Consider the following 20938-nt stretch of genomic DNA (forward strand, 5'->3'; position numbering starts at 1 on the left):
ATTTGTTCACTTGAACTCGATTAAGGATGGGAAATATCTTGGCTACTAAAAAAAAAGAACTTGAATGAACTACACAGGTTGGTGATTCCTCTGATCCGTCAGTGATGATCTGATGTTTTCATGTCCATTGCAGTGGTGACTCGATGCGATAGCGAATAAGTGAATAATTGAAGGGAGCTGGTCCGTGACGTGATGGTTTAACGTAGTTTGGCTGTTCAGCGTGGATCTTGAGCACACTTTTGGACCTTGGTCACTACTGTGCACATGTTTAGGAAGAATATAAATTTGTTTCTTTATCCAGTGACAGTCAACCTTTACATAAGAAAACTCTCATGTTTAATGATTCTGCAGATTTCTCATTTAAATTGGAAAAAAAACAACAACAACAACAACGACTAAAAGAAATCCATTAAAAACCAAAAACTTTATTGCAGTTAGTTAAAGCGTTTCTAGAAATGTTGTCTTGGTTGTTTGCAGTATCACTTCATTCATCATTGTCATTGAATTCATGGTTATTATTTCAGTTTTATATATGTGTTTTATTTTTTACAGTTAACTGCTTCAATACGTATGTCACGACTGAGTCTTTTTTAGGATGCATAGTAATCAATTCAAATAACTGGGACAAAAAAAAAGTAGACAATTCAAGCATCTTTTTTTCTTCTTCAAAATCTTGATTTCATCATATTAAACTTACAGACTCACACTAATATGTGTAAGTGGTGTATGCAGTGTGTACATGTGGAACTGGATGAAGAAGCCACGGTCCTCACCTGACGCCCCGCGTGGATGGAGCGGCGCACGCATGCGCACTGCCGCTCGGCCGTGACTAGACATTCGGTCATAGGAGCAGAGGAGGGGGGCGCTCGAGCCGCGTCGGTGGAACAAATCAACGCTCGGAGGCAGATTACAAAGAGGGTGAGTGGACTAATTGCCACAGTTGCTGCGTCTTTTTAAAAAAATAAAAATAAAAAAAATATCTCCCCTTCAATCCGGGAGAAGCAGAAATCCACCCCGGACTGTATGTCCCTGCTGACGCGGGTAGGTCAGTCGCACAAGCACAGTCCGCCATTCCCCTCTTCTTGTTAATATATAAATATATTTAACGACACGCTGTCATTGTCTGAGTGAGGGGATCTGTCAGTAGCGTTTGGCTCGTGCGCGTAATTGACCGTATTTCCCCGCGTTCAGTTCAACTTCCCCGCTCGACCCTGCAGCTGTTAATGCATATGCGCGCAACGGGTGATTTGGCGCAGCGCAGGAGATAAAGAGTCCACAGTCTTGACAGGCGTTGTTAAAATAAATATAACACCCATATCCTGCAAAGATGGTGCATCCACTTCATCCATCAGGAGAGCAGAGTTGAAGTCAGACATCCAGCTTCATTGCCATCATATTTTTTTTCGAGAATTTTGTCTAATCAAAACACTCAATTTACGCCATTTTCAATAAGTAACTTTTACACAGTGTGTTTAAATTTTTGGAGTTTCCCAAAGATAATTTCCCCACCTCTGTCATCCACACCTACCATCTTTCTTCTGCCGTTTCCCTTCTCTCCTTCCTCCCAGGTCCCTGCTGCTCACCCAGGAGCAGCAGATCCAGGGCGGGATGTCCACACCGGACCCCCCCATGGGAGGCACTCCGCGCCCAGGTCCCTCTCCTGGCCCGGGTCCCTCCCCTGGGGCTATGCTGGGCCCCAGCCCTGGGCCCTCACCAGGCTCCTCTCACAGTATGATGGGACCCAGCCCTGGTCCCCCCTCCTCTGGACACTCCCAGTCGGGGCCCTCTGGATATGGCCAGGACAACATGCACCCTCTGCACAAAGTGAGGATACTGGCAGCACCTACAGTCCCAATGAGACGCTCCACCAATCCTCTTAGTTGGTCCTTTGGCAAACGAGAGGTGGAGTGTCAGCAGTTGAGTTAGCGTGATTTATTTATCAAGGAGTTGTGAAACCTATTAAACCTTCTTTTTCCCCTTTAAGTTGCCTTAATACTCATAACCAATAGTTTGATTTTAACACTGTTGGGTTTCTCCCTTAGCCGATGGAGGGCATGCACGAGAAGAGCCTGAGTGAGGAGAGCCGCTTCAGTCAGATGAAGGGACTGTCTATGAGACAGGGCGGACACAGCGGTATGGGCCCCCCACCCAGTCCTCTGGACCAACACTCACAAGGTCGGCACGCAGCAGGAGATTTATTCTTGACCAATTTCATCCTTTCCAGCGTTGTGTAAGACGAGCTGAGTGACATATTTGATATGTCATGTAGCTCTGCTGTCGCAAGCCGTGTCAAGAACCATGAGCTTTGTTTTTCAAACTATATATAGTTTATTTCAGCATAAAAAGACGGAAAAACAAACAAAATGTCAACAGCATTGGTGGCTTGGACTCAGCAGCGCAGCGTCTGCTGCCTGCTATAAGACAAACAAGACGGTCCGACAGACAAGTTTAGCTTTCATATTTGAAAAATCATTGTGAAAACATTGCGAAACAACAGGATTTGCAGGATTTGAATAAGGATTGCAACTGTGGCAACAAGTGGGGGACAAATCTCTTCCTGTTGCCGAGAGAGCCCCTGGAAAGGACATGTTATTGGGACATTCACAATATTAATAGACTGAGAAAATATCATAAACTCACCGTTGAGTAACTGTTGGGTAAATTTACTAAATACAAACTGAGAACAAGTTACTTATGGGAAATATATTGTTTTTAGAAGTTGCATAGATGCATGTCAAACATTTAAAGTTCACTGTAAAACCACAATATCTACAGAGTTGAAACATAAATCTAGATATTACTGAAATATTACAGGCACATTATCTGATTCGTTCTTTTTCTGTCTGTGTCTTCAGGCTACCACTCTCCATTAGGTGGCTCTGACCACTCCAGCCCCGTCCCATCTAATGGCCCTCCCTCCGGTCCTCTCCTGCCCTCATCGTCCTCTTCTTCCTCCTCCGGTGGCCCCGGCTCCGCCTCTACACCTTTAGACGGCCCGGGTGGAGATCAACACACGCTCGGTCCTAATAACCGTCCCTGTCCTCCAGGCAGCTCTGGCCCAGGCCCCAGTCCCGGACCCATTGTCCCCAGTCTTGGATCTGGCCTTGAATCTGGTGGCCCCACTGGCCCCGGGGGTCCTGGTGGCCCGACTCCCTTCAACCAGAACCAACTCCACCAACTCAGAGCCCAGATCATGGCTTATAAGATGCTGGCCCGGGGGCAGCCCCTGCCAGACCACCTCCAGATGGCTGTCCAAGGGAAGAGGCCAATGCCTGGGATGCAGCAGCAGCAGCAGCCCATGCCCAGCCTGGCTCCTGGAGCCGGGGGTGGTCCAGTGGGACCAGGACCAGGGCCTGGGCCAATGGGCTCAGGCTACATTCGAGCTCATGGTGAGTCGATGCTTGGGAAAACTCTGGAATATGAGACTACAAAAGTTTTTTCCCGTTCATGGGACTTTGGGACCCCACTGTATGTCTGATGATCTGATTGTTAATTGATTAAAGAAACATTTATAACTTCATCTCAAATGAATCTTTGTTCACAGCAAGAGGTTGTGGTACTTGTCAAACTTTAAAAGTGTAACAGATGTGCTGTTGGTCTTCAGAGAAGCTGTACCTTGTTTTCTCAGGTATCATGGGTCCCAACATGCCCCCACCAGGGCCATCAGTGACCCCAGCGGGGCTGCAGGGACAAAACCCAAATGGGCCACCAAAGTCCTGGCCTGAAGGTATGCGATAATGCTGCAAGGCTTTGTAACATTCATCCGACCTCCCAGATGACCTTTCTCAGTGAAAATGATATCCAACAGGAACAAGTCTACATCCACATTACTACATTCTAGTTTTAAAATACATCACTGCTTCCACGTCTACGCCTACCCTCCACACTACTCCGTGCCTAAAGTGCAGAAGTTTGTGTGCGCCGCTCACTGGAAGTGATGACTCAGTCACCCGCATTCACCCTTCCTGATTGGTTCTTATCAGTCACAATTCGACTGTGTAGCAGTCGAAGCAGTGAAGGCAAGATGTTGACACTCACTGTCAGTAACAGTTCCACCTCGTCATTGTATTTTTTTCTAACTTAGCAACCATTTGCAGAGTAAACAATCTGCTTCGGTAGTTGGTGTCTGCAATTTAGTTTTAAAAATAGTATTAATTCATAAGATCCATGCAGTTTGAACTTTAGATGTAATTCCATCATGTACTATCAACAACAGCAGTGTTTACAGCAGCCTGCTGACGATCTGTCCTCACGTCCCTCCAGGTCCCATGGTGAACGCAGCAGCCCCCTCGAACGCACCCCAAAAGTTGATCCCACTACAGCCCACTGGCCGGCCCTCTCCAGCGCCCCCCTCAGTTCCCCCCGCTGCCTCGCCAGTGATGCCTCCGCAGACGCAGTCCCCCGGCCAGCCGGCACAGCCCACTCCCATGATGCCTTACCACGCCAAGCAGAACCGCATTACACCCATTCAGAAACCCTGCGGCCTCGACCCCGTGGAGATCCTGCAGGAGAGGGAGTACAGGTATGTATGTCAACGCCTTTTGGAATGTGACTCTGATGATGATGTGTAACTCTTGACACAATTAAGCAATTTAAAGAATTCAATTAAACAACTATGAGCTTTATATTTTTTATTTAATATATTAGCACCCTGCTGCTGCTTTTCCCCAACTTTATCATTCATTTCAATTATGTCCAACACTACAATCTAGGAGCACACTAGTGTCACAAGTACAAAAAGCATAAAGCATGAGCAACTGTTCTCTTCACTACCTCAGGTTACAGGCTCGTATCACTCATCGCATTGCTGAACTGGAGAACCTGCCGGGTTCTCTCGCTGGTGATTTACGTACCAAAGCTACAATCGAGCTCAAAGCTCTTCGACTGCTCAACTTCCAGAGACAGGTACTGTCTGTACGATATCGTCCGCACCTTCACCTTTGACTTCAACAACATCGTCACACCTTCCCACTGTGAATCAAAGACTCTCGCCTTCCACAGCTGCGTCAAGAGGTGGTAGTGTGCATGCGTCGTGACACCGCTCTGGAGACCGCCCTGGATGCCAAGGCCTACAAGCGCAGCAAGCGCCAGTCTCTGCGAGAGGCCCGCATCACAGAGAAGCTGGAGAAACAGCAGAAGATTGAGCAAGAGCGCAAACGCAGGCAGAAACATCAGGTAGAGGACAGACGCCGCCGTGATGATGACGATAATGACGTTCACTGTGATAATGTTAAAAGCTTTTGTGTTAAGTGCTTTTGTTTAACTCCCCTCCTCTCCCATGCTCTCTCTTCACCGACCACCCTCCTGCTCTATCCCCAGGAGTACCTCAACAGCATCCTCCAGCACGCCAAAGACTTCAAAGAGTACCACCGGTCAATTACAGGCAAAATGCAGAAAGTCACTAAAGCTGTGGCCACGTACCATGCCAACACTGAGCGAGAGCAGAAGAAGGAGAACGAGCGGATTGAGAAAGAGAGGATGAGGAGGCTCATGGTAATACGAGCGCCGGACAGACACACTTACACAAACATGCTCGTCACACACCTACCAGTATACACAACCTCCAAATGAATAGTTCTGTCAGTTAAACAGTTAAAGTTAAGTGTGTATTCTCCTCTGCTGGTCTCACAGTTAACAGACAAGCATTATGTGAACACAGTATGTTGTTATCTCTGAATATTAACCAGCAGACAAGCTGTCGACTATGCTGTGGACTGACATACGTCTGACCAGCTTCTGAGGGTTGATTATTGTGATTGCTCACTGAACATACGTATTCAAGCTGCGCACCTGAGTGCCACCCAGGAGTGAGTACTGCTCAAGCATAATGCTCTGTGCCTGCCTGTGGAGAAAGTTAAAAGCTTAATGGATGTTTTGATCGTCCACTGGGCGACTGACATGGTTAAATTTCTTCCGGTTATGCCGATGGCCAGTCGGAGTGTGACAGATGAGTGTGTGTGTGTGTGTGAGAGAGAGAGAGTCACAGCGAGGCAAAGAGCTCTGCACACAGCTCTACAATAAAGCAACAGCTCAAAGCACTAAATTAGTGATCTTTCATGTTCTTATCAGGAGTTAAAAAAGGTTTTACATCGCCACTCCAAATAATGTATGTACTGTGTGTTTGTCTCTCTTCTCAGGCTGAGGATGAGGAGGGCTACCGCAAACTGATTGACCAGAAGAAGGACAAACGTCTGGCCTACCTGCTGCAGCAAACTGACGAGTACGTCGCCAACCTCACCGAGCTGGTCAGAGCTCACAAGGCTGCGCAGGCCCTCAAAGAAAAGAAGAAGAAGAAGAAGAAAAAGAAGAAGGTATAGGAACCTGGAAGTGAAAATCAGATGTTTATGGTTCGATTTTACACTCTGAGCTACACTGTTTGTTTCTGATTATGTGGCTTGTGTTGCTTGATTTGTTAGTGACTCAGTCGTGATCTGTTTTGCAGTTGGAGATCGCCGAGGGTCAGACTCCTGCCCTGGGCCCTGATGGAGAGGTGAGCTGGCGCAGCATCCACAGTAATGGCAAAACATTATAGGTGTTAAAATTGAAAACCTTGGATTGATAACTGTATTTGTATCCAGCGTGGAAGAAAAAGATGAAGCTGTTCCCATTGCCTGGTTTTATATATGAGGATATACACTTGCTCTTTAAATATGCTGGGGCCCCAAAGCAACATGATTGGTTGTTTTGTTGCTTTCTGCAAACAATTTGCTTTCTGTGTTGTCAGGATAGATCAAATGACACACAAAGCTTCAGGGATTATTGCTTTGCTTTTTTTAGTGTTGTCATGGCAAAATGTAGACCCTGCCCTTCTGTTCTCTGCTCCCACAATGATTTTTTTGTTCTCTGTTGCTGTGCAACATTTTGATCAACCAGATTTTCACCAGGCACAAAGCAGCACCAACAAACATGACATGGTTTGACCGTATACATATCTACATAGACAATAGGCAATCTGAAACTGGTGACCGCATTCAACAGCCCCAGTCAACCATGTGTGTGCGTAAATACAGTGAGGTAATGCCATCACCTGATGTCACCAGTCAAACATGAAGAAAATAAGTAAAAAACAATAATAAAAGTTGATTCACTGTTTTAAAGCATAATTTCATTCTTTACTTGATTTTATTTTGCTCTTCAGCTCCACACAGTCTAACTGTCTGAGGTCTAGTCTCCATTTGAATCCAGCCTAATCCAACTATCCCAGTCCAATAGATAACCTGCCTCCTCCCCCCGCAGCCTCTGGATGAGACGAGTCAGATGAGCGACCTGCCTGTGAAGCTCATCCATGTGGACAGTGGGAACATCCTGACAGGCGTGGACGCTCCCAAAGCGGGACAGCTGGAGACCTGGCTGGAGATGAACCCCGGGTGAGACTGGAGGGAGAGAGGAACGACTTGTGTATGTTTGGAGAAGTGGCACGTGAATCTACAGCCGCGTAAGAGGAGTGGCTCTGGTCGGTTCTATTCCTGTATCTCTGGGTTGGTACTGTGAGTTTGAATCTGTGGTGAACTCCTGACTTCTCAGCCCGTGTGATAAAGATCAGATTATAACTGTTCTTACACTAAATGTTATATTTCTAAACTTGAGCAGCTTAATTGGTTAAACTTATGTTGCCAACATGCTAAAATTTTAAATATTGCATATTAACTATATCAGTATTTAAACATTCAATAGTTATTAATATGTAAGTTACCTCACATGATAAATGTATGATATTGCACTTAACATTAATATTGATGTGCACAAGCGTGTTCACTTAGATTAAGACGTTAACATAAGCTGCGTTCAGACATGCAGTGATGTCCTTCCGTTTTCCTGAACTTTTCCAATAACTGAAGCTGTTGGTGGATTTCATCTAGATATTTTTTTTATTTATTTTTTTCCAGCTATGAGGTGGCTCCCCGCTCGGACAGCGAAGACAGCGAGGAGGAGGAAGAGGAGGTGGGTTTGCTTTGTACGACACGTTTGAAGCCACTTTCACACGCTGAGTCTTCAGTCACTGACAACCTGCTGCTCCCACACTTGGCAGGAGGAAGAGGAGGAGCCACAGCCCTCAGCAGCTCCGGTGGAGGAGAAGAAGAAGATTCCAGACCCCGACAGCGAAGACGTGTCAGAAGTAGATGTTCGACACATCATCGAGTGAGTTATTATACTACACCTGAATTAATAAGATGTGACAAATAGTGCACACCATTGACCACGACTAAATACTACTGTTTGTTTGCGTTTCCTCTGCAGAAATGCGAAGCAGGATGTGGATGACGAGTATATGGGTGCTGCCTTCGCTCGAGGGCTCCAGTCTTATTACGCGGTGGCACACGCCGTCACAGAGAGGGTGGAGAAACAATCCACCTTTTTAATAAATGGACAACTCAAACAGTATCAGGTAAACAAGCACAATCCGATCATTAATGATGATATTTTCTGCCTTGCCATGCACAATCACATTTTTGGATTTCATTTTCCTCTTTGACACCCTGTCAGGTTAAAGGTCTTGAGTGGCTTGTCTCCCTCTACAACAACAATCTGAACGGCATCCTGGCGGACGAGATGGGTTTGGGAAAAACCATCCAGACTATCGCCCTCATCACTTACCTCATGGAGCACAAACGTCTCAATGGACCCTACCTCATCATCGTACCCCTCTCGTGAGCTGACACTTGTCCTTTTCACGTTCTTCACCTAGAAACGTAGAATTAATGATGAATGAAAACTGAGCTGTCTCTCGTTGACAGAACTCTTTCTAACTGGGTGTATGAGTTTGACAAATGGGCACCGACAGTTGTCAAAGTGTCTTACAAGGTTAGTTTTAGCAGTTAATCGTACTCTGCAGTTTTTGCTCTTACATGCGTGATAAAATGCCGTGGCCTTAAAAAGGTCTATTTTTTGGCTTTTTGTTTTGTTTTTTGTCTTTCAGGGGTCTCCTGCTGCCAGAAGAGCCTTCGTTCCCCAGCTGCGTAGTGGGAAATTTAATGTCCTCCTCACCACCTACGAGTACATCATCAAGGATAAACAAGTACTGGCCAAGGTGAGATGAGGTGTAAGAACCAGCACAAGCAGAAGGACATTCACATCAACATAGTGTAAACCTCTCCCTCTACACATGTCTGCAATGAGATGTCGCTTTTATTTGCTAATTATTTGATTTTGCTTGTGTTGGTGTTTTTTGTTGTTTAATGGCCACCACTACCTAAATTCCCAAAGTGCTCTATAAGTGTTTTGACTCGGCCAATCTGACCGCCCTCTCTGCTGCGTCTCAGTGCTCTCTCCTAGGTCCTGCAACATACTGCCTCCGCGTGTAAACCACGTCTCCCACTGTCGTCTGTGGCCATCATGCGGATATGCACTCATGTAGTCATATAGGCTTCCTGACTGTGCTGCCAGGTGGGTGTTGTAGATCAGGCAAGAGTTTCCCCCATGTGGTGGCTCAAGGCCGTGGCTGGGGACTGGGCCCGTGTGAGGCCTGAGGACAAACTGGAAATGAAATCCTCGCTTTTTTTTGCTTGTTTGTTTTTGATTGGATGGGCAGAAGCATTAAGGCATTAGACTGGCTTTATCCCAAAATTCTCCTCTTCTCGTCTCGTCTCCTCTCACGATCCCCAGATCCGTTGGAAGTACATGATCGTCGATGAGGGCCACCGGATGAAGAACCACCACTGTAAACTGACGCAGGTCCTGAACACTCACTACCTTGCCCCACGGCGAGTCCTCCTGACAGGGACGCCCTTGCAGAACAAGCTGCCTGAGCTCTGGGCACTGCTCAACTTCCTCCTGCCAACCATCTTCAAGAGCTGTAGCACCTTTGAGCAGTGGTTCAATGCTCCTTTCGCCATGACGGGAGAGAAGGTGTGTGGGACTCGGCCATCGCTGCTTCTCCAGTCAGCCAATGCTGGTTGTGATCTGTCTCTTTGCCAAAGTTTTTCCTCTGTTTTCAGGTGGACCTGAATGAAGAGGAGACCATCCTGATCATCCGTCGCCTCCACAAAGTGCTCCGCCCCTTCCTGTTGCGCAGATTGAAGAAGGAAGTGGAGGCACAGCTTCCAGAGAAGGCATGGCTCACCTCTTTCAGCCGACCTGAACACCTGCACGCACACAAACGCTTGTCTCGATGATCTCCTGAGAAATGAGAAACAGAAACGACCTGTTCTCGACCGGCCTTGAAAGTCTAATGATCTCTCTGCCTTTGATAAGTTGGATCTGTCTCTTCTCTCCGTCAGGTGGAATATGTCATCAAGTGTGACATGTCGTCTCTTCAGAGGGTGCTGTACAGACACATGCAGGCCAAGGGCGTTCTCCTGACTGACGGATCAGAGAAGGACAAGAAGGTGAACACGTAACATCGTGACACAGAGTTTGAGCAAGTGTAAAAGAAAATAATTGAACTGCAGCAGAGTCTCAAATTGAAACACCAGGTAATTCTTTGCCGGTGATTTAGCTGGTTTTCAGCCATTGACTTAGGCCCTTTGCGCTTAGAGATTCTTTGGATCCACTTTAATTCGGCTCCTCAGGTTAATTATTTTTCAAATACAGTAAATGTCCTTTGACAGGCATTTATAACTAAAAGTTGAGTGAAAGGAAAAAAGAGAAATGCTGCGATTTCACGCTGCACATTTAACCTCATTGTGTTCCCCAGGGTAAAGGAGGCACAAAGACACTGATGAACACCATCATGCAGCTGAGGAAGATCTGTAACCACCCGTACATGTTCCAGCAGATAGAGGTACAGTATCACTGACGAGCGCTATGCAGGAATATTTTGTCCCCAGTTATTTGTTTGACCCAAATTTGACAACGTTTGAACCGTGTCAAAGGGGACGACACGATTAAACTGTGTTTGACTGTGTGAATGTGTCTCAGAACATTTCTGACTTTTCTTGTAGGAATCTTTCTCTGAACATTTAGGATTCTCAGGTGGAATAGTTCAGGGGTGAGTGTTGATTGTTCTTAAGGACAAGATCTCCCTCTCTCCACACACACACACACACACACACACAACCACACATACACACACACACACACACACACACACACACACACACACACACACATACACACACACGACTTGTAATGCTGTATTTCCATCAGACTTGACCTGTATCGGGCATCAGGTAAGTTTGAGGTGTTGGATCGTATCCTGCCCAAACTGAGAGCTACAAACCACAAAGTCCTGCTCTTCTGTCAGATGACCTCACTCATGACCATCATGGAGGACTACTTTGCCTACCGCAGCTTCAAGTATCTGCGTCTGGATGGTGAGACAGTTTATATTTGTGTCTTGTGGCTAGTAGTTTTGTTTGTCAGTCCCCTTTTCTCACTGTACTTCATTTCCTATTTTATATTCATCCAATTATATTTCTTTCATCTGTTTTTCCTGCCTTACACATCAGGCACCACAAAGGCTGAAGACAGAGGAATGTTACTAAAGACGTTCAATGAGCCAGGGTCCGAGTACTTTATCTTCCTCCTGAGTACAAGAGCTGGAGGTCTCGGCCTCAACCTGCAGTCGGCTGATACCGTGGTCATCTTTGACTCAGACTGGAACCCACATCAGGTGTGAAGCACATGATGTTTTACTTTAGACAAGGCACCAGTTCAGAAAACCAAATTCAGTTTTCTGCTTAGAAGTACATACAAGTAAGAATAGACATGAACACAGCATTATGGAACTCATGACAGACTCACATCCCACCTTGAATCTGGAATCTGGTCATCTGGATGAAACTTTCATCACTGCAGCAACATTTTAACCTACACTGATTCTCTTTCTCCCTCCGGATTGCATCTCCAGGACCTGCAGGCTCAGGACAGAGCCCACCGTATTGGTCAACAGAATGAGGTGCGTGTGCTGCGTCTCTGCACGGTCAACAGCGTGGAGGAGAAGATCCTGGCCGCGGCTAAGTACAAATTGAATGTGGACCAAAAGGTCATCCAGGCTGGCATGTTCGATCAGAAGTCTTCCAGCCATGAACGCAGGGCCTTCCTGCAGGCCATCCTGGAGCACGAGGAGCAAGACGAGGTCTGGGGTCAAGAAGTCTGTCTACGCATTAATGTGTGTGCGTGCACCAGTAACACACAAGTTTCAAAAGGGTGTGCTTTCTTATGCTCTGTTGCCAATCTGTGTCTGCTGTCTGCAGGAGGAGGACGAGGTGCCAGATGATGAGACGGTCAACCAGATGATCGCCAGGAGTGAGGAGGAGTTCGACCAGTTCATGGTTAATACCTGTATTCTGAAGAAAGATTATAGCTCAGTCCAACTGAACCAGAATCCTCTCCAGACATCTTTGTTTCTTGCTTGATTTTTCTTTTCTCTCCCTCAGCGCATGGACCTGGACCGGCGGCGGGAGGAGGCTCGGAACCCGCGGCGAAAACCTCGTCTGATGGAGGAGGATGAGCTGCCCACTTGGATCATGAAAGATGACGCCGAGGTTGAGCGGCTGACCTGCGAGGAAGAGGAGGAGAAAATGTTTGGGCGAGGTTCTCGGCAGCGGAAGGAGGTGGACTACAGCGACTCACTGACCGAGAAGCAGTGGCTGAAGGTGATTAGGCTCAAGGTCGAAGGGCAGCGCTGAGAAACTGATGCCAAAATATTAGATGAATTTCAAATCCATGCAAAGTAGTAAAACTTCATTCATTATTCTTACCTTGAGCAGGCAATAGAGGAGGGCACACTGGAGGAGATGGAGGAGGAGGTACGGCACAAAAAGACTACCCGCAAGAGGAAGAGGGATCGTGACGTGGATCTCCCCGGTCCCTCCTCTTCATCCGGGGGACGAGGACGAGGGGACAAAGATGATGACGGGAAGAGGCAGAGGAAGAGGGGGCGACCACCTGCTGAGAAACTCTCCCCAAATCCTCCTGCCCTCACAAAGAAGATGAAGAAGATTGTAGATGCTGTCATCAAATACAAAGACAGGTTGCACAAATGGGCTTTGGCTCACTGTGACACAGTTCTCATCATCTATCTATAAAGGTGTAGTAAGAGGCCTTTACCATGTGCCGGGCAAATCAGGCATTAATAATAATTACACTATTTTTAATCAGTGTGATACATTGTCACTAAATGTTTATGTTCACTCTCTGCACTATTTATTTAACTTGCTAATTTCTGTTGAGAAAAAATGTGGATTCATAGTTTGCCATGTTCAGGTCCATTGAGAAGAGACAAGTGAGTGTAAGTGACCGTTAAATAAAACTATTTATTGTAATAATTCGTCATCTGCAGCTCGCACAGACATTACTATCATTCAACACAGCAACAAACCTACACTATATTGGTTATTAATCAGTCACTGAACGTGTATTTTCACAACAGCCTAAATGCATGTTGTGCTTAAAAAAACCTACATGTGTGTAGCTAAAACTCAAAAAAACTATATACTATTTCACAATAAGATTTTCTGAAACTTAATTAACATTACTCTATTCTGTAATACACCTTGTACCAACGTACAATGTACAGAAAAATTCTGAAAGTATAATAAGCAACTACAAAACTCATTCATAATTCATTTGTAGGATTTATACCTTGCAGTACAGACAGGATCTCAATACAAAGGTTTAGGTTGTATTCATTGACCCGTGTTTAAATGGAATAAATGAGCATTGATAAATCTGATTAGACTGATCACAGTTGAGTTCATGCAGATGTTGATGATTTCTTTTGCAGCGCCAGCGGCCGTCAGCTGAGCGAAGTGTTCATCCAGCTGCCATCCCGCAAAGAGCTGCCCGAGTACTACGAACTGATCCGCAAGCCTGTCGACTTCAGGAAGATCAAGGTGAGACCAGGAAAGGTCCTTCTAGCTGAGTAACGCACAAATGAATCAGTATACAAACATGATTCTTTTTAATAATATATATTATTATATATAACTTCTGTCCAACACAAGGAGAGGATTAGAGGTCATCGCTACCGCACTCTGGGTGACCTGGAGAGAGACGTCATGCTGCTCTTCCAGAACGCTCAGACCTTCAACCTGGAGGGATCACTGGTGAGACGGACTTGCTGTTCACACACGTTCATTCATAAACACAGAAAAAAAAACCCTGTTGAATATTTCTATTAATGACGAAAATTAAATTTCAGGACTGTCTTGGTTTTATATTTCAGACACTACTGGTCCTATATTTAGGAAACTGGGAGGTGTTTGTGGATTTGATTGTACTCTTACTCATACCTGATACAACACCAGCACAATTTTAAACCTGGAGAGATGATGTGTCCTGCGGCTGATTTGTCAGGCGTCCGTCCCCCTTTAAACATTGAGGATGACCAGTTTCAGTTTGTCTCTTTATTTACAAGTTTCTCAAAGATGTTGGTGATCAGACCTTACATGTGGATGCTGAAGATTGTTGTAACCTATAGGTACACAATGACGGTGATAATGAGCAGTTGTTTTCTGCCATGTTTCTCTTATGTGAGCAGATATACGAAGACTCCATCGTTCTCCAGTCGGTGTTCACCAGTTTGAGACAGAAGATTGAGAAGGAGGAGGAGAGCGAGGGAGAAGAGAGCGAAGAAGAGGAGGAGGAACAAGAGGAAGGATCAGAGTCTGAATGTAAGCATGTCTGTATGCAGAGAGCAGCAGAGTCATGTTCTATTGCAATGTACAGTCTTGGGCATGTTTTTGAGTTTTATCCTTTAGTTCAAGTGTTTCGCTTTATCCTGTAACCAAGTGCGTCTGTCTCCAGCTCGCTCAGTGAAAGTGAAGATCCGTCTGGGCCGGAAGGATAAAGGTGCTGATCGAGGGAAGGGACGCAGCAGACGAACGGGACGCACCAGAGCCAAACCTGTCGTCAGTGACGACGACTCGGAGGATGAGCAGGAAGAGGTAGCTTGTGTTCGTGTGTGTGTGTGTGTGTGTGTGTGTGTGTGTGTGTGTGTGTGTGTGTGTGTGTGTGTGTGTGTGTGTGTGTGTGTGTGTGTGTGTGTGTGTGTGTGTGAGAGTTTTTTTATGGAATTGTGACTTTTTGTTTTAGTTTAGACTAGACTGTAGTCTAGGTTCACCGACCTTGGCGACCTGAAGGTGAAGAGTTGCGTCTTTTCCATTCATGACTTAGAAATGTTTCTCCCTCTGTGTTCTGTCGTCCATCCCTGTCGAGCATTAAAATGTAAAATTTTGATGTCATTTCACAATCTGTTTTCTCTTCCTCCTTAATGACCCCAGCCTGGGAAAGTTTTCTGTTGCACTTTCGTCCGTAGTTGGCAGGAAAACCCATTAACAAATTCCATGTCAACTTCACTGATTCGGTTTTGGTGTAGATTTCTCTTTTTCTAGACATTAATCTACTTGCTCTCTTCCAGGAACGCTCCCCCAGTGCCACTGATGACGAGTCCTGAACTGTACTGTGACATGGAAGACAGTGGGGCATAAAGGGACATTCCACTAACTCACCGAGCACCACATGTATATTGAAGAGGGCACGACTCTGTCCACTCCATCAAACCCTCAGTCAAATGTCAAAGGAGTCAAACAGAAGGTTTGTAATGCTACAATGCCATATATAAAACCATCAAATATTATCATCATATAAAATAGAAATTCATCAGGCTGTTACTTTAAAAAAAAAAAAAGTTTTACTGAGAATTGCACTTGTTCAAATACTTTGATGAACCTATTCACAGTCTGATGGGTTAACACGTGTAAAAACAGTGGCTTTGAAAAAATAACTCATGAGCATAATAATCCAGTAGAAAAAAGGCTGCGTCAATAATCTTTATAACAGAGTATTGTGGTAAGATATAACTTATGGCAGCCGGGATTTGAGACAACTGACAAGTCAGTTGTTGTTTTTTCATGTTGAAATGTAATAAAATGTGTTAAAATAGGTGACACATGTATTTATATACCAAACTTCACTTATGGAGTCATAGTTGTTGAATATATACATTCAATCTGCTCACAGCTGCATTATAATTGGTTATTAACATTCACTACATGTTTATATACTGTTTATAATGTCAAATGTTACTCACTCAAAAACAAGTGCTGAGACGTTTCATTTCCTATGAAGGCAAGAACGTATTTATTTAAATTTTTTCCACAAACTACTGAAAAACAAATCCTTATTCAACCCAGAGAGTTTGAACTGGTGTGAGCCGGGTTGAATATGAACAGAAAATGTTTTTCAGACAGCTTACTTGACCTGACCTTACGTTACTTTACTTGTGGACATAAACAAACCTCTGCTTCACTGTTGCGATGTGTCGTAATGACACTCAGCCACGTTGGAGCCGCTGTGATTCACGAGGTGTGTGTACATCACATGTTTGTGACTGGGTCTCACTGTTTGAGGTGGAAATCAAACCTGATGTGGGCGCAGGGTGCGACTTCTCAGAGGCTCTTCAGCAACTCGCCACTTATTTGACTGAGGTTTAATGGAGTTGAGTCTAGGTCGCTCTCCCAATATTGTACGTGTGGTGCAGAGTATAAAAACAAACTACTCCCCTCCCCGTCCTGATGCTTCCCGCCTACACTTCCAGTACGCGCACTTCTAACTGTTGATTGTAGACTTAAAGAATCATGCGGTTGTATTTCATCAATTAGTACTGTAACTTTAATTGCTTCTCCTTCAGTTGTGGTGTAGTCACTTTAGGATTTTCAGAACTATTTGATGTACTTAAGCACTTTTTATGTTTTTGATTTCAAGACAAAGGACCAGAGGGACAGTGGCTCTTCTCTGCTTGTGAACGCCTGATGGCTCTAAGGTGTTGGATAAACTGTATAGGGTTTGGTTTTTTTTAAGAATATAATGTCCATGCACGTGTGTGTGCAGCTCGCAAGTTCAGTACTGTACTTTTCTCATCATGCTAGGTTACTAGAGCGAAGAAAACCAAAGCATCAACGTTTTCACCATTCAATTATTTAGATCTGTCGTGTTGTGTTGTGTCATTATTGCTGGAACTTAAAACGTAACAATAAACCACAGTCTAAGTGAATGTTGAGGTTTTGGGGGTTTTTTGACAAACATTTGCCATTTTCAGTGAAGATATACATAGAATAACATGAGATTATTGTGTTTGTATATGGTCTCTCATCCCTCAATCAATTATCTATACAAATTTAATATCCGGGAAAGATAAACATTTTCAAGTTTTGAACAGTGAGTTGGATAAATGAATGTCGAAATATTTGTTTATTTTCGGATGTTCAGGGTTTGTATATTTTTAGAAACTTGTCAGTGATGACTTGTCAGTGATGACAAACGTCATATTGAAACAATCTAGTTTCTCTTGTCTTATTAAAGCACGACTGCACTGCAGTGATATGAGCTTTACTGTCGGCGGTTTTGATTTCATCTTTTGGGGAACAAGTCGTTTGGCTGTCCGTGTTTGAAATTATGGGGCCAAATAAACACAATAACCGTGCAAAATAATGTAGTTAATGCTGGAAGCTGTAATACCTCTGTTTGACCACTAGGAGGAGGTATGGAAATACAGAACATACAGGTTTCAGCTAAATCGTAACAGTTGTGTTTGTAGAAACAAAATATTCAGCGTTGAAACTCAAACAGTTTGATTCAGTGTTAATTTTTAAAAACTTAATAAACAAATAGTGACAACACTACAATGGAAAGCAATGCATCTACTGGAGCATTTAGTTATTACTCTAACTGAACTTGACCTTTCTTCTCCGGTCAGTCCCTCCAATTCAACAGAAACCATGAAATCAACATCAACATGAATTCAGGACTGTAATGCCCCTGGACTCACTTCTCAGTAAGGTCATGGACACAAACAAGCTCTTCATCCAGATAATGTAAACAACCTTGGTGTACCCCTCATATTTATGTTTATTTTGTTAGTGGGTCGCTTGGCACAGAGGGAAGCGTGTTGAATGTACAGTGTCCGTTTGGAGGCAGTAACCTGGAACATGCCGAGACGCGTGTGTGAAGGAGCGTGTGGTTTAAACAGAACCTCGACAGTGTTGGAGGTCGACATGTTTGCACCTCGTGGGATTTAAGGGGGAAGGGGGATGGACTTGGTTTCCTGATTTCTAGGAACCCCCCTAGACTGCTTCAACATCTCGAAACCAGCTGTTGACATCTGCCAGGGGGGGAGGGGCTTGGCTGCAAAATAGCACACTTCAGCCGCAGCTGACTCCTCGGCTTTTACCAAAACTGAGTTGTAAAAAAACGTTCCACTGTTCCTTTGGGGATCACATCCACCACATTGGAGTTTACACAGTATCAAAGTAACGTCATATATACACGTACGTATGACATGCTGTGCTGATAAGATGAAGAACCGTTGTCTGTGGGTATTTGTCAGTGTGGGTCTATGGGATCATTTTCAGGCATGAAAATACAATTATTATTTTTTTCTATCAAATGTCTTCTATGGTGACTGAACTGAATGTAAATTAAATTTAGCTCTTCAAACAAATCCATGGCCAAAGTAACTTTGACTAACTTCACAATTGCCTTTACACTTCTGCATTTCAGCAATGGATCTGCAGATGAGAGCTGCAGATAAAACCAACAGGGATCTTTCTTTTTTTACATTTACATAAAATTTGTAGGCCGAAGAGCCAAATAGAAAGAGACGGAGAGATGCAGTGGAGTTCATCAGATGACAATTTTACTAATTTTTGTTTTAGAATTTCCCATGATGCACAGTGAGGTCTCAGCACAGACTCGGTTCAAAAGTATTAAGAGGCATGAATGACTAAGACCTTGAGTTTGTGAAGACTTGTGTCTTGCGTGTGTGTGTGTGTGCGTGTGCTTGTGCTTTGGTGTGTGTGTGTGTTTTAGTGTGTGTGCGTGCGTGCGTGTGTGCGTGTGTGTGAAGAAGATTTCGGCTTGTGAAAGATGAAATTTGATTAAAATAACATAGAAAGTAAATATAGCAAAAAACCATATGCAACTATTTTTAAATAAAAATCTAGTATGGCCTTAGGTTTTTTTTGTTGTTAGATGAGCAACACTTTATATTATGTTTAACACAGTTTTCTTGCCCAAATAAACAAAGAGCTACATTAAAACATTAAATTAAAGGTCAAACTGAGACAAAATAAAGCTGAAATTCATAAAGCCACTGGTTTATCAAGACATGATTTATTGTACAACATGCTGAAGTTTACAAATGTGAAAACAATAATGTTTAGTGACCAAGCAAAACACATTGTTCAGCACTGAATAATCTGTCACATACAGTATGACTCCCTCATCAGAGTCTTCTGCAGTAGTCCCCTGAGTAGACGTTTCAATAAATCTTGTGTCAGGTGGAGATAGAAATGTTCTGTGCAGTGATGTAAAATGACCGCACGGGAACACAGCGCACCTCTTAGAGGGTGTATAAAAGTGTATGTTTGTGTGTGTGTGTGTGTGTGTGTAGTTATGGTGGGTGTAGCAGAATATGTAATCCAACCGCTATTTCGACATTCCAGGAATAACTCCCACAGCTCATTCCCTGCCTCCACGAGGAGCAAGCTGAGGTCCTCCCGCCTCTGTGTACACACACACACACACACACACACACTACCCCCCTCATGGAAACATTAATACAGTTATTCAGTCTGATTCACCCCATAAATATTATCATGGCCATGTCTTCTAAACCATAACACTCCCCACTGCGCAGTGACGTCACAACACCTCAGTATTTCTATGGTTGAAATGAAATGATTGTTTTCATGATGATGGAAGAAGAAAGACACATGAAGGGAAAGTCAGACAAAGTCTGAATCAAATCCCCGGAGACCTTTAGGAGCTGTGGGTTAGAGAAGATCTTTCCATTCAAGTAAAAATATTAATTATTATTAATTATGAATTATCTAATTAACTAGCAGCAGTGTTTGCATCATGGCTAACTCAATGCCAGCAGGCCGGCTACTGGCCAAAGCAGAAAACAAAGGAAAAATCCCAATTTGAACAAATAACCTTGAGTTAAACGTCTGGTGCTGGTTGAATTATTTACATGTCCCGGAGCTCTGTGAGTGAATGCACCTCTGAGGATTTCATATTCGCCTAAAAAAGAAGAGTGAATATCCCCTATATAATATAATAAAGCAGATGAAGCCCATTCCTCTAGAAATCCATAAAACAACATCTAATTATTATCTGTGCCAAATTCCATACTAATAAAGTAAAGCAGAGCAAAGTTACAGGCTTTAATAGGGACATGGTCAGACGGACTCTCCAAATTGGTACAGCTGTTCATAACTGTTTAAACAAGATGGGTGCTCATCTGTCTCCACAAACAATTTTTGTAGTGCGGCGTAATGGTGTCAGAGCTGGCAGCGTAGGCAGGGCTACAGCTCAGCAGCCCATTGGTCTATCTGAATGAATGACACGTCTGTCGAACTCTCAGAGCCAGTAGAATCGACGGACAGACTCCAAATCCCTGTCAATGAAACCATTCGCTAACTATGATGAAGTGAACGACCTATGAGGAATTTGATAGGTCGAAGCCTTTTCACATCAGACTCCCTCCGTCAAACAGCAGTGAAATAGGCCGCATAGAAGCCTTTGTGCTAGCGGAGGCAGACATCAAAGGTAAGACATTATGTACGTATGTCATTAGATGCAAATGTTCTTTTTACTCTTCTCCGGCTGCTTGTTGGATGACGGTTGGTCGTAGAGTGATAGGAAACACACATATGATATGTAGCTTGTGGTGTCATATTTGGAAATACTGGACATGTGATGTGCTGATGTAGTTGCTTGGTGTTCGAAGTGTGTTTCGTTTAGGTGTAATCGTTGATAGTGGCGTATAGCAGAGTTTCTCCCCTACTCTGTGCACATGCTGTGTGGCTATGTTGCTTAATGTTTAGGATAATTACATGTGATTTGTTTCAACTGGGTCGGAAACCAAAACCAAGTTTGGACCCGTTCGTTTAGAGTGTGTTCAGCCAAAAATGATTCTATTTCCACTTTAATAATCATGTCTCATGCTGACCTTTCATTATTTAGACCTCTTCAGCAGTTAAGATTATAAATG

General features: G+C 44.1%; 2 protein-coding genes across 3 annotated transcripts in view; both read left to right on the top strand.

Annotated features, from left to right (window-relative positions):
• Positions 1–15438, top strand: LOC118312198 (transcription activator BRG1). The gene is made up of 35 exons (XM_047333760.1): positions 1–77; positions 733–918; positions 1569–1824; positions 2043–2175; positions 2856–3389; positions 3629–3727; positions 4264–4522; positions 4779–4905; positions 5002–5175; positions 5320–5493; positions 6138–6311; positions 6443–6490; positions 7237–7367; positions 7887–7941; positions 8030–8139; positions 8239–8386; positions 8485–8648; positions 8736–8802; positions 8918–9028; positions 9604–9846; positions 9936–10049; positions 10218–10325; positions 10634–10720; positions 10881–10927; positions 11086–11252; positions 11388–11551; positions 11789–12016; positions 12135–12212; positions 12318–12536; positions 12651–12913; positions 13667–13775; positions 13887–13988; positions 14423–14555; positions 14689–14828; positions 15302–15438. Exons 3-35 carry the CDS (start codon positions 1609–1611, stop codon positions 15335–15337), a joined length of 4962 nt encoding a protein of 1653 aa, XP_047189716.1. The 5' UTR covers positions 1–77; positions 733–918; positions 1569–1608; the 3' UTR covers positions 15338–15438.
• ldlrb (low density lipoprotein receptor b) overlaps positions 15309–20938 on the top strand; it is a 19181-nt gene continuing 13551 nt past the window's right edge. The window contains exon 1 of one of the 2 annotated variants that reach the window (XM_035636601.2): positions 15309–15477. In XM_035636601.2, coding sequence (XP_035492494.2) covers positions 15455–15477 — 23 coding nt within the window. In that variant the 5' untranslated portion in view covers positions 15309–15454. Of the gene's footprint in view, positions 15478–20474; positions 20494–20938 lie in introns of those variants that run through there. The other variant, XM_035636602.2, reaches the window with a different exon arrangement.

The sequence above is a fragment of the Scophthalmus maximus genome, chromosome 8, assembly GCF_022379125.1.
Source record: "Scophthalmus maximus strain ysfricsl-2021 chromosome 8, ASM2237912v1, whole genome shotgun sequence".
Taxonomy (NCBI): Eukaryota; Metazoa; Chordata; class Actinopteri; order Pleuronectiformes; family Scophthalmidae; genus Scophthalmus; species Scophthalmus maximus.

Bases quoted from the DNA above. Each gene is read 5' to 3' on its own strand.
- LOC118312198 (XM_047333760.1), top strand. From the start codon at position 1,609: ATGTCCACACCGGACCCCCCCATGGGAGGCACTCCGCGCCCAGGTCCC. The intron at 3,390-3,628 runs GTGAGTCGATGC...TTGTTTTCTCAG, and splicing joins AGGCTACATTCGAGCTCATG to GTATCATGGGTCCCAACATG. The intron at 12,914-13,666 runs GTTGCACAAATG...TTTCTTTTGCAG, and splicing joins GTCATCAAATACAAAGACAG to CGCCAGCGGCCGTCAGCTGA.